The sequence below is a fragment of the Dendrobates tinctorius genome, unplaced genomic scaffold (assembly GCF_039654945.1).
Source record: "Dendrobates tinctorius isolate UK_male_01 unplaced genomic scaffold, ASM3965494v1 ptg000079l, whole genome shotgun sequence".
In the NCBI taxonomy this organism is placed as follows: Eukaryota; Metazoa; Chordata; class Amphibia; order Anura; family Dendrobatidae; genus Dendrobates; species Dendrobates tinctorius.
In genome coordinates, this window is record NW_027361747.1 from 8,202,729 (window position 1) to 8,216,776 (window position 14,048).

The following is a 14,048-nucleotide window of genomic DNA, read 5'->3' on the forward strand; positions in this document are numbered from 1 at the left end:
AACAGCTGGAGAGCGACAGGGTATAGACCACTGATGTAGACGTAGCAAACAGGAAACTTTCTTGCATTGTAGCTCATACTTCTATTGTCCAAGCTTACTTTGACAAACAACTGCATCTAAGGAAGGTTTGTTAATATGCTCTAAAAATCCTAATTAGGCTAAATCTAAAATAACTATATATATATATATATATATATATATATATGTGTGTATATATATATATATATATATATATATATATATATATATATATAAATATTCAACCTTTCCCTATGAACAACAATAAAATACATTTCCTGAAATCTGAGGTCATTTAGGAATGATCACACAGAAAAGAACAACACTGTGAACAGATATATACAAAAGTCCAAAAATTTTTGACTAAAATATCTAATATTGAAAACCAAAAAAAATATATATTTTTCATTGTTACACACAACAAATATCTCAACACATAAAAACCTCCATTGAGGTTAAGGCTTCTTCTCATTAGTCTCTCATTGTGTGAATCAGTTATATATTCTTTAGTTGATTAAATAGCTGTGAATGTAGATTTGTCTTTCAATCCAGTCGACAAAATGTGACACGTTACTGTAGACGCCTGGTCCTAGGACTTTGGAAAAACATACAGATCCCCAGGATGTTAGACCAAACAGTGTCCACTGTCCCTTTGACTGTTCACACACCAGAGGTCCACCACTGTCTCCCTGCAAGAAAGCAAATAAGTTGGTTGAGCAGTAATGGAGCAAGTTAATATCTTAATATAGGGTATATGTCAAGCTACAAAATGAAGGACAGTGGCCTTGTGGAGGGGAACATAGTAAAGAATTAATAGAATATAAAGGTAATACATCGGGTTAGTTAAATTAAGTGGCAGGATTTTGCTTTTTTACCCGTTGCTTCAGAATAATCAGTTGTTTTGTTTTTTTATTTAACACCGGCCATAAGGGCCTTTTTATTTAGTATTCATTTTTATGGTCTTTTACAATGGGATGGGGTTTTCTCTGGAACCATATAGATGGATTTAACCCCTTAATGACAGCCAATATGTCTTTTAACTGACCTGAGATAAAAGAGATTATCATCCCCATACAGGTGACAATTCAGCAGCTGTCAGCTGTACACTATAGCTGACAACTTGCTGTATCATAAACGATCTGTGTTGTCACCATCCATATCTGTTTAACCCCTTAGTTGCTGCTGTCAAAAGTGACTACATCAAATAAATGGTTAATAGATTCTGGTGACTTCTGCTTTAATCTAATTGACACACCGAGATCATGATTGTGTGGTCCTGATGTTTGCCATAGCAGTTCATGGCCAAATAGCGGCCTTAAGGCCCTTTTACATTTAGCAATGCACCTGCGATCCGACAAGCGATCCAACCCGGTCAGGATCGCTGGTGCATCGCTAAATGATTGCTAGTGAGCTGTTACACAGGCAGACCTCACAGCGATGCAGCAGCGACGCAGCGCACGATACTCACCTTTCACACACAGCGATCCTGGCGTCCTCCCGCCCACGTCCACGCGTCGCTCGTCGTCACAGCAGGAAGCCCAGCAGGAAGCGGACGACGAGAAATGGAGCCGGACATTCTCGCACGATCAGCGATGGACAGCGGGGGAGCCGGTCGGAGGTAAGTACCACACAATCGGTGACGTTATAGCGATATCGCTATGTGTAAAACCCCCTTTAGAGTCTCCCGGCTATAGCTGTCAGTTCAGAAGTTAGCGACATTTAGGTGGTAAACAAACATTTTTTCATTCCTGCTATACCACATTGCAGTAATTCCTGAAAATCACATGAAGGGTTAATAAACTACCTGACAGCAGTTTTCAATATGTCAGGGGGTGCTGTTTTTAAAATGGTATCATGTTTGGGGGTTTTCCAATATATAGGACCCCCAAAGTCACTTCAAACCTGGATAGGTCCCTCAAAAAAATAAATTTTGTAAATTTCCTTGAAAAAATGAAAAATGTAGAACCTTCTAAAAGGCTAACAAAATAAGTTAGTGTTTTTAAAATGGTACTGATGTAAGGCAGACATGTGGGAAATGTTATTTATTAATGTTTTTCTGTGATATGACTATCTAGATTAAAGGGATAATCATTCAAAGTTTGAAAATAGCAATTTTTTTTACATTTTTGTCAAGTTTCTGATATTTTTTATAAATAAACTAAAAACACGTCAACCTAAATTTACCATTATCATAAATTATAATGTGTCACGAAAAAACAATCTCAAAATGACTGGGATTTGTTGAAGCGTTCCAGAGTTATCACCACCTAAAGTGACATTGGTCAGAATTTAAAAAATTGGCCCCGTCACTAAGGGGTTAAAATTAAAAAAAGAGGTAAGGAGTAATGATGGCATAAGATAAAAGCAAAAGCCGGCCATTTTTGACCTGGTCAAAGGTCATCTTTAAGGGCTTTTAAGATCTTTAATACCTGCGCACAGAATTTTTTAATCATTTACCGTATTTTTCGGACTATAAGGCTGGAGTCACACTAGCGATTAAATCGGACGAATGCAATGCGATAAAAAAATCGCATTGCATTCGTCCCAATGTTATTCTATGGTGCTGTTCCCATCATGCGTTTTTTTATCGGATCCATTCCTCGGACCGAGACAATCGCAGCATGCTGCGATTGTCATCGATTTTCGGATGGGATTCGCCAATGCAAGTCTATGGATGCGATTAAAAATCGTATTGAAAATGCACCACATGTGTGACTTGCGATTAAATCGCAAGACTTCTCCAGGTCAACAGGAAAGAGCATCAGGCATTGGCATTGGATGTCAATTTGATGCTTAGATGCGAATAAAATCGGTTCATCGCCGGAAAATGGGATGACAGACGGATCGCTGGACAAGAAATCTTTGTGTGATTTCGTACCGTTAAAATCGGACCGATTTTTTTAATGGTTGTGTGTGACTCCAGCCTAAGACGCACCTAGGTTTTAGAGGAGGAAATTTGGAAAAAAAAAATTAAGCAAAAAATGAGATCAATTCTGTATTTAATATCCCCTATCCTGGTATATATAGTCCCCTCATCCCCAACCCGATACACATGGCCCCCTCATCCCTACCCTGGTATGCAGGGCCCCTATCTCATCCTAGTATGTATGGCCCCATGCCTATTCTGGTATGCATGGCTCTATCCTTATCCTGGTATGCAGTACCCCCATCTCTTCCTAGTATGCATAGCCCCATCCTGATAATTGCCCCCACCCCCATCCTGGTATGCTTTTCTCCATCAGAAAACATTAAAAAAAAAAAAAAAAATTACACTTACCTACCTGGCACTCCCTCGCAGCGTCCTGCTTCGGTGCCAGCAACTGCTTTATGCTTGTAAGCAGCACATGGAAGGGATGTCATTTTTGGAGGAAAAAAGTGCGTCTTTTAGTTTGAAAAATACGGTATATGATTCCTATATGCAAAGATAAACAACTTTTGAAATGGTTTTCATTAAATATGTTCTACCATTTTGCTGTTCTATATTGTCTATATTTGTCTTTTTTGTAGCTTAGTGCTTACAGAAATGCTAAGAAATGCATCAGAGCATCTGCTCCTGGTTCTGAAAGCTCTCTCTGCTCCCTTCTCTCAGAGGTAGAGGCAGCATGGGGGAGGGAGTTGTTAATCTGTGGCACAGAGGGGAAAGAGCGTCTCATAAGGCACAGAAAACAGTTTATAGACAAGGAGGAAAGCGAATGAAGAGGAAAGTAGTAGAGCTTTAACGATACTTGAAATAAAACAAAGATGGACGCTTCCTGAATACACACACAATTCAAATCTAGCCCATATTTTAGGATGAGACACAATATGAAGCTACAAATTAAGTCAAGCAATGTGCTGAGTGGGATTAGTTAAGGCTTTATCATGTGCACAGACCTTAAGGAAATCAGTAGGGAGAATAGCATTATAATTTAAATTATAGTATAATGGCTCAGTGGATAGCTCTGCAGCCTTGCGGCGCTGGGGTCCTAGGTTTAAATCCCAGCACGGACAACATTTTCAAGTAGTTTGCACGTTCTCCCCTTGTTTGTGTATGTTTCCTCTGGGTACTCTGGTTTCCTCCCACACTTTGAAAACATACTGATAGGGAATTTGTACTTGTACACAGGAAAGCAAAGGTGCGGGCTGTTCTGCTCCTAGCTGCAGAGGAACTCATATACAATGCTGCTGTTTATAACCAGAACAGGCAGTTTGCAGACTCTATGTAAGCCACTGTTTTGGATTACTCTTTCCATTATTCTGACTCTTCAAGGCAGTATAAGTTTCTAAATCCTTAGCCTTCAATCTCTTAGGCTATGTGCACACGGTGCGGATCCTCCCGCAGATGTTTCCGCACGGATTTTACTAAATCTGCAGGTCAAATGACCGTATTCCACCTGCGGATTTGTAGAATGGAGCAGGTGGAAAACTGCAGCAAAACCGCACAAAAGAAGTCACATGTTGCTTTTTTTTTTCCGCGGAAAAATCCGCAGCATGTGCACAGCGGTTTTTTTTTTTTCATAGGCTATAATGGTACTGTACATCACCTGCAGTTCTGCTGCAGATCCGCAGCAGCAAATCCGCTGCGGATCCGCAGTAGAAACCGCACCATGTGCACAGACCCTTAGACAACTGTATGATTCTTGTACTCGCATGTGAGGCATCCTCAGATAATTACAACTCAGCCACACTGACTTGTAATAAGAATCCAGGAGAAACAGAGTTCCACTCATTGATCACCCTGTCAAAAAGTTTTTTCTAATATCTAATCTGTGTCTCCTCCCATTCCGTTTCATTCCATTGCTTCTCATGTTTCCTTGTGAAAATGAGAATAAACATGATCCTTCTACAATGTGACAGCCCTTGAGATATTTGTAGACAGCTATTAAGTCTCCTCTCAGTCTTCATTTTTGCAAGCTAAACATTCCCAAATCCTGTAACCTTTCTTCATAGGGCATGGTTTGCAGACCGGTCACCATTCTGGTCGCTCTTCTCGGAACTTTCTCCAGTTTGTTGATGTCGTTTTTAAACTGTGGTGCCCAAAACGGGACACAGTATTCCAGATTAGGTCTGACCAGAGAGGAGTAGATGGCAGTAATGACTTCACGTGATTTAGACTGTATATTTCTGTTAATACATCTTAAAATTGCATTTGCCTTTTTTTGCTGCTGCATCACACTGTTGAATCATGTTCAGTTTATGATCTATTTGTATACCCAAGTCTTTTTCACATGTGCTGTTGCTTAGCCCTATTCCTCCCATTATGTATAACAAGGAGTCCTATCTATACTAAACAGTATCTATGATCCTATTGGGTTCGTCGCACCCATCACCATTCAAGGCAAGATACTGCTAAGATAGTTTACTGCTGAAAATACAGATTGGGATGCTCCTAGAACAACTCCAAGTCCCACGTTGTTATTCTGTAACATCTTCAGTTGCTGCCAGAAGAAAAGTCCACATTTTATCCGACGTGTCTACAGAAGCCATAGCCACAGTAGCTTATCTGAAGACCTCAGGAGCGCACAATGAAATGCACTGTGGTTTCATTCTGGGTAAGGCCAAACTAACTCCTAAACCTGCACACTCAGTACCAAGGTTTGAACTTTGTGCAGTACAAATCGCTGATGTTGTGAGAGATGAATTGGACATCGCAATCAATTCCATGTTGCTTGACCACAAGCTTCCTCTCACCCGTGAAGTGCTGGTCACTTTCCTCACAGAGGTGTCAGCTATAATAAATGCCAGACCTTTTGTGAAGAAACCAGATTGTATCTTAATTTCCCAAACAACCATGTTTTTGCAAACCAAGAAGAATTGTGTTTTTATCTGTATATTGGCTGGTGGATTAAAGTGTTTGTCTGGCTTTGTGAGTCAAGAAGACAGACTTGCATACCATTTAATATACTATGTAAAGGGGGTTTTACACATAGCGATATCGCTAGCAATATCGCTATAACGTCACCGATTTTGTGACGTTATAGCGATATCGCTATGAGGGATACTTACCTCCGACCAGCTGTCTATCGCTGATCGCGCAGCTCCATTTCTCGTCGGTTGCTTTCTGCTGGGCTTCCTGCTGGTGCAGACGAGCGTCGAGTGGACGCGGGCAGGAGGACGTCTTCATCGCCGCGTCTGAAAGGTAAGTATCGTCCGTTGTATCGCTGGTGAGATCTGCCTGTGTGGCAGCTCACTAGCGATCATTTAGCGATGCACCAGCGATTCTGACCGGGTCATATCGTGGTCGGGATCGCTTGTGCATCGCTAAATGTAAAGGGGCCTTAAGTCTGTAATGGTACCTTGTACATAGTGTATGTTTATCCTTGTTTATTGTGTGCTGATATGCTAATTGTGTATTGTATTCTATACCCAGTTTCTTGACTTTGAAGGTAGATAGGGAAAGGCTTTGAGGGTGGACTGAAGGACACTGGATAAAACTAAAAATAGATCACCTGCCTCAGGAATAAAAGAGACTTGTTTTCTTCTGGTTGGTGTCACTCTTCAGGATCCCAGTTCAGGGTACTTTGGACTCGGCTGAAGGACTGCTCTTGGATATCTCTCTATGCTTGTCATTACCTCCTCTCTGTGTGTGTATCACAAGTGGAGTAGCGACCCTGGGAGCTCGAACATAATATCTGCCATTATCCTGGCAAGTCAGCACAAGGGAAGGGTGAGACTCTGTAATGTGCACCATCTTCAGGTAATTTATGTGATTTTTCTGTTTGCTATTGGGTGTTGTGGTTCAATAAAGTATTGCCACGATGTTTTACCCTAACCCTGTGTTGTCTGTGTAGTGTATTGCCCACCGAGAGATAGAGCAGGTGTTCAGTGGCATGAGCCCTGGTCCATGCAGTCTTGCTAAAGACAATCGGGCAAGCCGTCCACTGACCCCCTTTCTCCACTCCTTTGGTTCCGGTATCATCCGACCCTGATGCTCCGATGATTCTCATTCCAGCTACACTCCTTACGCAGAAGATTGGAGCTTTTCCATTCCCTCCCGGGGACTTGATCATAAAGACATTTTCGACGTCAATGGAAGCCAGTACAACATCTGTCTAATGTATTCTGGAATCAGTGGAAGACTGAATATCTGCATCTGCTTCAAAATGGTCACAAATGGCAGAAGCCAACTCCTAACCTACAAGAAGATCTCGTCCTTTTAAAAGACAAAGAAGCTCACCCCCTCTTTCTCATTATCAGTTTGCTGTATCCATTTTTGGATGTACATGTGTACTTCTCTGATTTGGATTACTCTTTCCACCTGCTGCATTGTGCTTAAATACAAGATTTCAGAGAAAATCAACTCTGTTTCTCCTGGACTGTTATTACAAGGAAGTGTGGCTGAGTTGCAACGATCTGTGGACGCATCGCATGTGCGTACAACAATCATACAGTTATCTAAGGGATTAATGCCTAAAAATTTAAAGACTCATACTGCCTTGAAGAGTTAGAATAAAAATGAACCATTAACATGCCCACAGCGCATTTAACATAAGTTGTTCATTGTTCCATGCCCACAGGTGCAGGAAATGGCGGAATATTTATTAATTTATTGCTAATTGCTCTTAATTTCAAATAGATGCAAACCTAAAATAATAGATGACAAATACAGCTGGTGAAATAAGTATTGAACATGTCACCAATTTTCTAAGTAAATACGGTGCTATTGACATGAAATTCTCAACAAATGTGTTGGTGATGACAGCTTTAAGATGCCTCTTGTATGCAGAAACTAGTCTGGGAAATAAATAACTGGCATCAGCCATCTTGTTGCCATCTCTAGGCTAAATAAATATTTTTTTTTTAAACCGGTGTGTTTCATAATAGTCTGGGAAAAAAAATAATTTGTATCAGCCATTTTGATGCCATTTATTGGCAAAATAAATCATTTTTCAAGACTGCTATAAGTTTTCTAGAAGTGTTGCAAATAAATAATTGGCATCAGCCATCCTGCTGCCATTTATCGGCAACATAGAAAAAATTTCAGGACCACTGTGTTTTATAGTAGTATTGCAAGTAAATAATTGGCATCAACTATTGCGTTGCCATGTATAGGCCAAATAAATCATTTTTCAGGACTGCTGTGTTTTCTAGTTGTGTTGTAAATAAATGATTGGCATCAAACATCTTGTTGCCATTTATCGACCAAAAAAAAATATTTTCCTAAACTGGTGTGTTTCTATTAGTGTGGGAAATAAGTAATTGGGATCAGCCATCTTGTTTTCATTTATAGGCCAAATAATTTTTTTTCCAGAACCGCTGTTTGTTTTCTAGTTGTGTGACAAATAAATAATTGGCATCAGCCATCTCGTTGCCATTAGTAGGCCAAATAAATAATTTCTCAGGACCGATGTGTGTTGCAAATAAATAAATCTACTCTTCCACCATCTCTTTGTGAGTAGTGTTTACAAAAACAACCTCCAAAAAGGAGGAAAGCCCCAAATAGGGGACATGGCCTTGGTGGTGCTAGATTATCTGGTGGTAGTGGCTGATTCAGGGAGAGGAGGTGGTAGTTCTGTACCTGCTACATGCCCAGCATGTTCCTCTGTTGCATGCAGGCAAAAGGACGGTCACGCGGCAGCAATGCAGGTAACTGCAACCTCAACTAGATGGCAATAGAGTGGAAGGATAGTAACAAGTCTGCAAGACCAGTCTAGCAATAGCTCTCCGGGTAGCCGAGACACCTGGATGCCCACTGAGAACTGAGAGCAGAGTCATGAAACTCCCGGAGTCCCTAAACTGATACTGAACAGGGACGAAGAGCTTATTCTTCGACAATGATGGAGTAGCAAGAGACTGAACCTCACAAATCTCCCACTCCATCTCAGAGGACACCCCAGCAACGACCACCCTGTGCTGAAGAATGGAGGAGGGAGGTTCGGGAGGTGACACCGGATCCAAACTGCGAGACAAGGCATCGGCCTTGACATTCTTGGAACCTGGCTGAAAGGTGATGGAAAAATGGAACAGTGAAGAAAAAGCGATCACCTCGCCTGCCTAGCACTTAAGCGTTTAGCCGACTCAATGTAGGACAGGTTCTTGTGGTTCGCAATCACCGTAATCCGATGAACAGCCCCCTCCAAAAATTGCCTCCATTCTTCAAAAGCCGGTTTTATGGCTAATAACTCCCGATTCCCGAAATCATAATTTCTCTCAGCAGGAGAAAATTTCTTGGAGAAAAATGCACAAGGTCTCAAGTTAGTCAAAGTGGCGGGTCCCTGAGACAACACTTCCCCCACTCCCACCTCCGATGCGTCTACCTCAGCAATGAATGATTCCGACGGATCGGGCTGCACCAACACAGGAGCAGACATAAAACATTTTTTCAATGAAGAAAATGCTGCAATTGCCGAGACTGACCAGTTTTTAAGTTCAGCCCCCTTTCGAGTGAGATCAGTGAGAGGCTTGACCACCTAAGAAAACCCTTTAATAAATCTCCGATAATAATTTGCAAACCCCAAAAAGCGCTGAAGACCTCTCAGATTTTTGGTTTGCAGCCAATCAACAATGGCTTGCACCTTTCCAGGGTCCATGCGAAACCCTTTAGCAGCCAGAATGACCCCAAGAAAGGACAGCTCTTGGACAAAAAATACACACTTCTCAGGTTTAGCGAACAGCAAATTCTCCCGTAACCTCTGGAGAACTGCACACAGATGACCCAAGTGAGATTCCTTGTCAGATGAAACTACCAGGATGTCATCTAAATATATTACCACAAAATGCCCAATAAAGTCGGAAAAAACAATATTAGTGAAATCCTGAAACACGTCTGGCACATTGGTGAGACCAAAGTTTATAACCAGGTTTTCAAACTAAATATCAAAAGTGAGAAATCTCGTTTTTCACTCATCCCCTCCCGAATACGAATAACATTATATGCTCCCCTGAGGTCTAACTTAAGGCCCTTTTACATTTAGCGATGTACCAGCGATCCGACCAGCGATCTGACCCGGTCAGGATCGCTGGTGCATCGCTAAATGATCGCTAGTGAGCTTTCACACAGAAAGATCTCACAGCGATGCAGCAGCGACACAGCGCACGACACTCACGTTTCACATACAGCGATCCAGACGTCCTCCCGCCCGCGTCCACACGTCGCTCGTCTCACACAGCAGGAAGCCCAGCAGGAAGCCGACGACGAGAAATGGAGCCGCGCGATCAGCGATGGACAGCGGGGGAGCCGGTCGTAGGTAAGTATCACACACAGCGATATCGCTAGCGATATCGCTATAACGTCACAAAATCAGTAACGTTTTAGCGATATTGCTAGCGATATCGCTATGTGTAAAACCCCCTTTAGAAAACCACTTAGCCCCAGACAATTGGTTGAAAAGATCAGGGATGAGCGGGAGAGGGTAAGTATTTCTCACCATATTCTTATTAAATTCACGAAAATCAAGGCAAGGGCGTAAACCACCATCTGTATTCTTAACAAAAAAAACAAAAAAAAATTCAGCAGCCACAGGATAGACAGGGATGGATGAGTCCTTTACGTAAATTTTCAGAGACATACTCTTTCATAGCAGAACGTTATGGTCCAGAAAGATTGTACAGACATGGGCAATCATAGAAGCGATGTGGTGGTAAAACCTCAGACTCTTTTTCGGAAAACGTGTCCTTAAAATCCTTCAGGGACTCCGGAATACCCTCCAGATTAATGGACGACACCATTACAGTAGGAAGACAACCTTTACAACCATTAGGCCCCGATTTTACAATATTTCAATATTCCCAGTCAAACAGGATTATGTAACCGTAACCAGGGGAATACCAACACCAGTCCCGCTGGAAGATTGTCCAGAACATAACATGAGATGCGCTCATGATGCAAAGAACCCACCTTGAGGAGGAACTCCTCCAAGACAAATTTAACAATGTTCTTAACCAGCAGAGTCTTATCAATGGCAATGATATGAATTGGTGTGTTTCAAGCCTAAGGGTACCGCTACACTTAGCGATGCACCAGCGATCCCGACCACGATATGACCCGGTCAGGATCGCTGGTGCATCGCTAAGTGGTCGCTAGTGAGCTGCCAAACAGGCAGATCTCACCAGCGACATAGCAGCGGTCGGGGGTCGCTAATTACCTGTCAGACGAGGCGATCCTGATGTCCTCCCGCCCGCGTCCACGCGTCGCTCGTTGTCACAACAGGAAGCCCAGCAGGAAGTGGCCGACGAGAAACGGCCCAGGACGTTCTCGCGCGATCAGCGATAACGAGCAGTGGAGCCGGTCGGAGGTTAGTATCACACATAGCGATATCGCTAGCAATATCGCTGCAGCGTCACAAAACCAGTGACGTTATAGCGATATTGCTAGCGATATCGCTTAGTGTAATAGGCCCTTTACTGTCCCTATCAGACACTTAGATACCAAGAGTGAGTCAATAAAGTTCATGTATGACCCACAGTCCACGAAAGCAGAAGTGGGTGTGAAACAATCCCCTTAACAAAGTTCCACCTCCAGCAACATTTTTTGACATGAGGAAAAAGGTACCCGAGAGTTTAGGCGTCCTCCTCGATGATCACCCAGACTCAGCAGCTTGTCAGTCGGTGGGCAAGAGGGGCAGTCCTTTTTCTAATGTCCAGGTACTCCACAGTAAAAACAATCTCCCCTCTCATCATCGCCTCCTCTCCTTCAGGTTGGTGGCCCCTACCACCATAGGTTCAGTATCGGGTGCCACATCGGAATTAGCCGGATGTAAAGGAGTCTCTTGTTGCATTACGCCACTCTTCCGCAACCTCCGATCCATACGAATGGCCTGAGTCATAGCCTCCTCCAAAGAGCTGGGTGGCAGGTGGGGAGCCAGAGCATCCTTAAGATGATCCGACAGTCCTCTCCTGAATTGACATCTAAGTGCAGAGTTGTTCCAGGCACCTTCAGTGACCCACCGCCTGAACATAGAGCAATACCATTCGGTGATGAGTTTACCTTGGAAGAGACCCATGATGGTGTCCTCTGCCTCCTTGACCCGTTCTGCTTAATCAAAAATCAGTCCTAAGGTCTCAAAGAACCTATCCACAGACACACGTTCGGGGGCAGTAGCAGGTAACGAAAAAGCCCAAGTCTGGGGACCCACTCGGAGTAAAAAAATAATTATCCCCACCCCTTGACGCTTATCCCCAAAGGAGTGGGGTCTCACAGAGAAAAGCAACTTACAATTCTCCCTGAATGTACGGAACTTCTCCTCTCCTTCTCTCTGGAAAAAGTATCTGGGAGCCTCACCGTAGGTTCAGGAGCGTGGAACGAGACATCTGTGGGGTCCGAGTGCCTACAGGCAGATTGGGAAATAGAACCCTGAACAGACTTAACCATCTCAGAGAGCTCCTTTTGAAGCTCATTATGAGAAGTGGCCAGGGCTCTATGTTCAACAGACAAACCCTGCATCATGTGAGTTAGGCTAGACATCTGATCTGCCAACGTGCAAAGCGGATCCATAAAGAGAGGAGTAAAGAGAAAAATAAAACTGTCAATGGTCAGTTATAATGTCACGCTGCAGCTATGCAGGTAACTGAAAACTCCACTAGATGGCAATAGAGTGGAAGGATAGTAACAAATCTGCAAGAGCAGACCTGCAGAGCTGCAGCAAAGCCACCATCAAGTGGCACCAGAATAGTCAAACAAGCAGAGTCAAAACCTAGACCGTTACGCAGTACCAAGGGAAAAAGCAAGCACAGAGTCAGTGGAGAGCCAAAGGTTCAATACCAGACAAAAGGCAGAAGTACCAGGGACCAGAGGCAACGTCAAATTGGGGTCAAAGCCGAGTCAAACACCAGGAAATCCAAAAGCAATCAGGAAACACTAAGACAGGACAGGCAGACAGGGAGGAACAGACACGGGCAAGGTCAAAAAGCGCAGCAGGACAAATCAGGGTACTACCAGAGTCAGATACTCAAGCCGTAGGCAGAAAATATAACTGACACTGCCTGCAGGATGCAGCAGGAAGAAATAGCAAACCTCAACCCAAAAGGCCAGGCAAAGTTAACCCTTGACATGATCAGCCCGGAAAAAGGGCAGACAGGTCTCAAAACCAGGACTGGATCATGCCAAGGACGTTCATAGGCCTGAATACCGCTGCACAAATGGTGAGGCCGCAAGATGTTGAAAAGGTGTTAGACTGGATGGCTTAGAGTGGCTATAGTTCCTTAGCATTATCTTCGGCTCAGTCCACTGCAGAAAGTGAATATTTGGCACCTGAGGACCATAGTAATCAAGCTTCCACCTCACCCACTTGCTAATCAGCCAAGCAGTCTGAGCCCCAAATCATGTAGCTGTCTCTTCTGCTTTTTGATGACTTCACTGGCTGTTCCGTGGCCCATCCACCTGGCCCTGCCAGAGAAGCAGGAGAGACTGAGTGCACTGATGTCCAACCACTTGTTAAGTTGGAGGATGAGTACGTGAGAATGCTAGTGAACAAGGTCAGTGGACCACCACAGACCATGTGAGATGATGACGAAACTCAGTTCCTAACGGTAGCATCTTTCTGCAGTGTGCAGACCGTCAAGGAGGGCAGGGTTGAGGGCTCGGTCGAAGTGACAGGTGGTTTGCATGCTGTGCCCTCAGACCCTAAAGTAAGGCAAAAATGTTCTGACCCTGAGCACCTCCTGTATGACAAAAAAGGACACATCTGAGCCTCCTTCCGCTGCAGTCTCAGCCTTTTCCTCCCGCTCACTAACAACAGGGTCACCTGTCTCCCTGCAAAGAGAGGTTGTGACAGCATCATCATCACCACCACTTGTGATACCGAGCATCTTCACACCATCCCATGGAAGGGTTTAGCTTTCCATCCCCCCAAACCCTCAAGAGAAAGAGGAAATACCCCCATAGCCACGCTTAACCATGATCCCGAATTGCAGCATTTCCAAATTACTGGCCTTAGAAATTATGCCATTTGGTCTGGTGGATATGTACAATTTGAAAAAAAACTGATGTTGGTGGCTGTCCTATAGTACATTGTTCTGAGTCGCCACTATTTGCCAGGCCGGCCATCCCTGCCCTGCACAAACATGTTGCCCAGCAAATCAGGTGTATACTGCTCAACGCAATCAGTGACAAG

The 14,048-nt window shown here is 43.5% G+C and overlaps 1 protein-coding gene across 1 annotated transcript in view; it reads right to left on the bottom strand.

Annotated features, from left to right (window-relative positions):
- Positions 1-276: 276 nt before the first annotated feature.
- CORIN (corin, serine peptidase) overlaps positions 277-14,048 on the bottom strand; it is a 562,174-nt gene continuing 548,402 nt past the window's right edge. Inside the window, exon 22 of the mRNA XM_073583463.1 lies at positions 277-707. Within this exon, the coding sequence (XP_073439564.1) occupies positions 525-707 (183 nt within the window). The 3' untranslated portion in view covers positions 277-524. The remainder of the gene's footprint in view (positions 708-14,048) is intronic.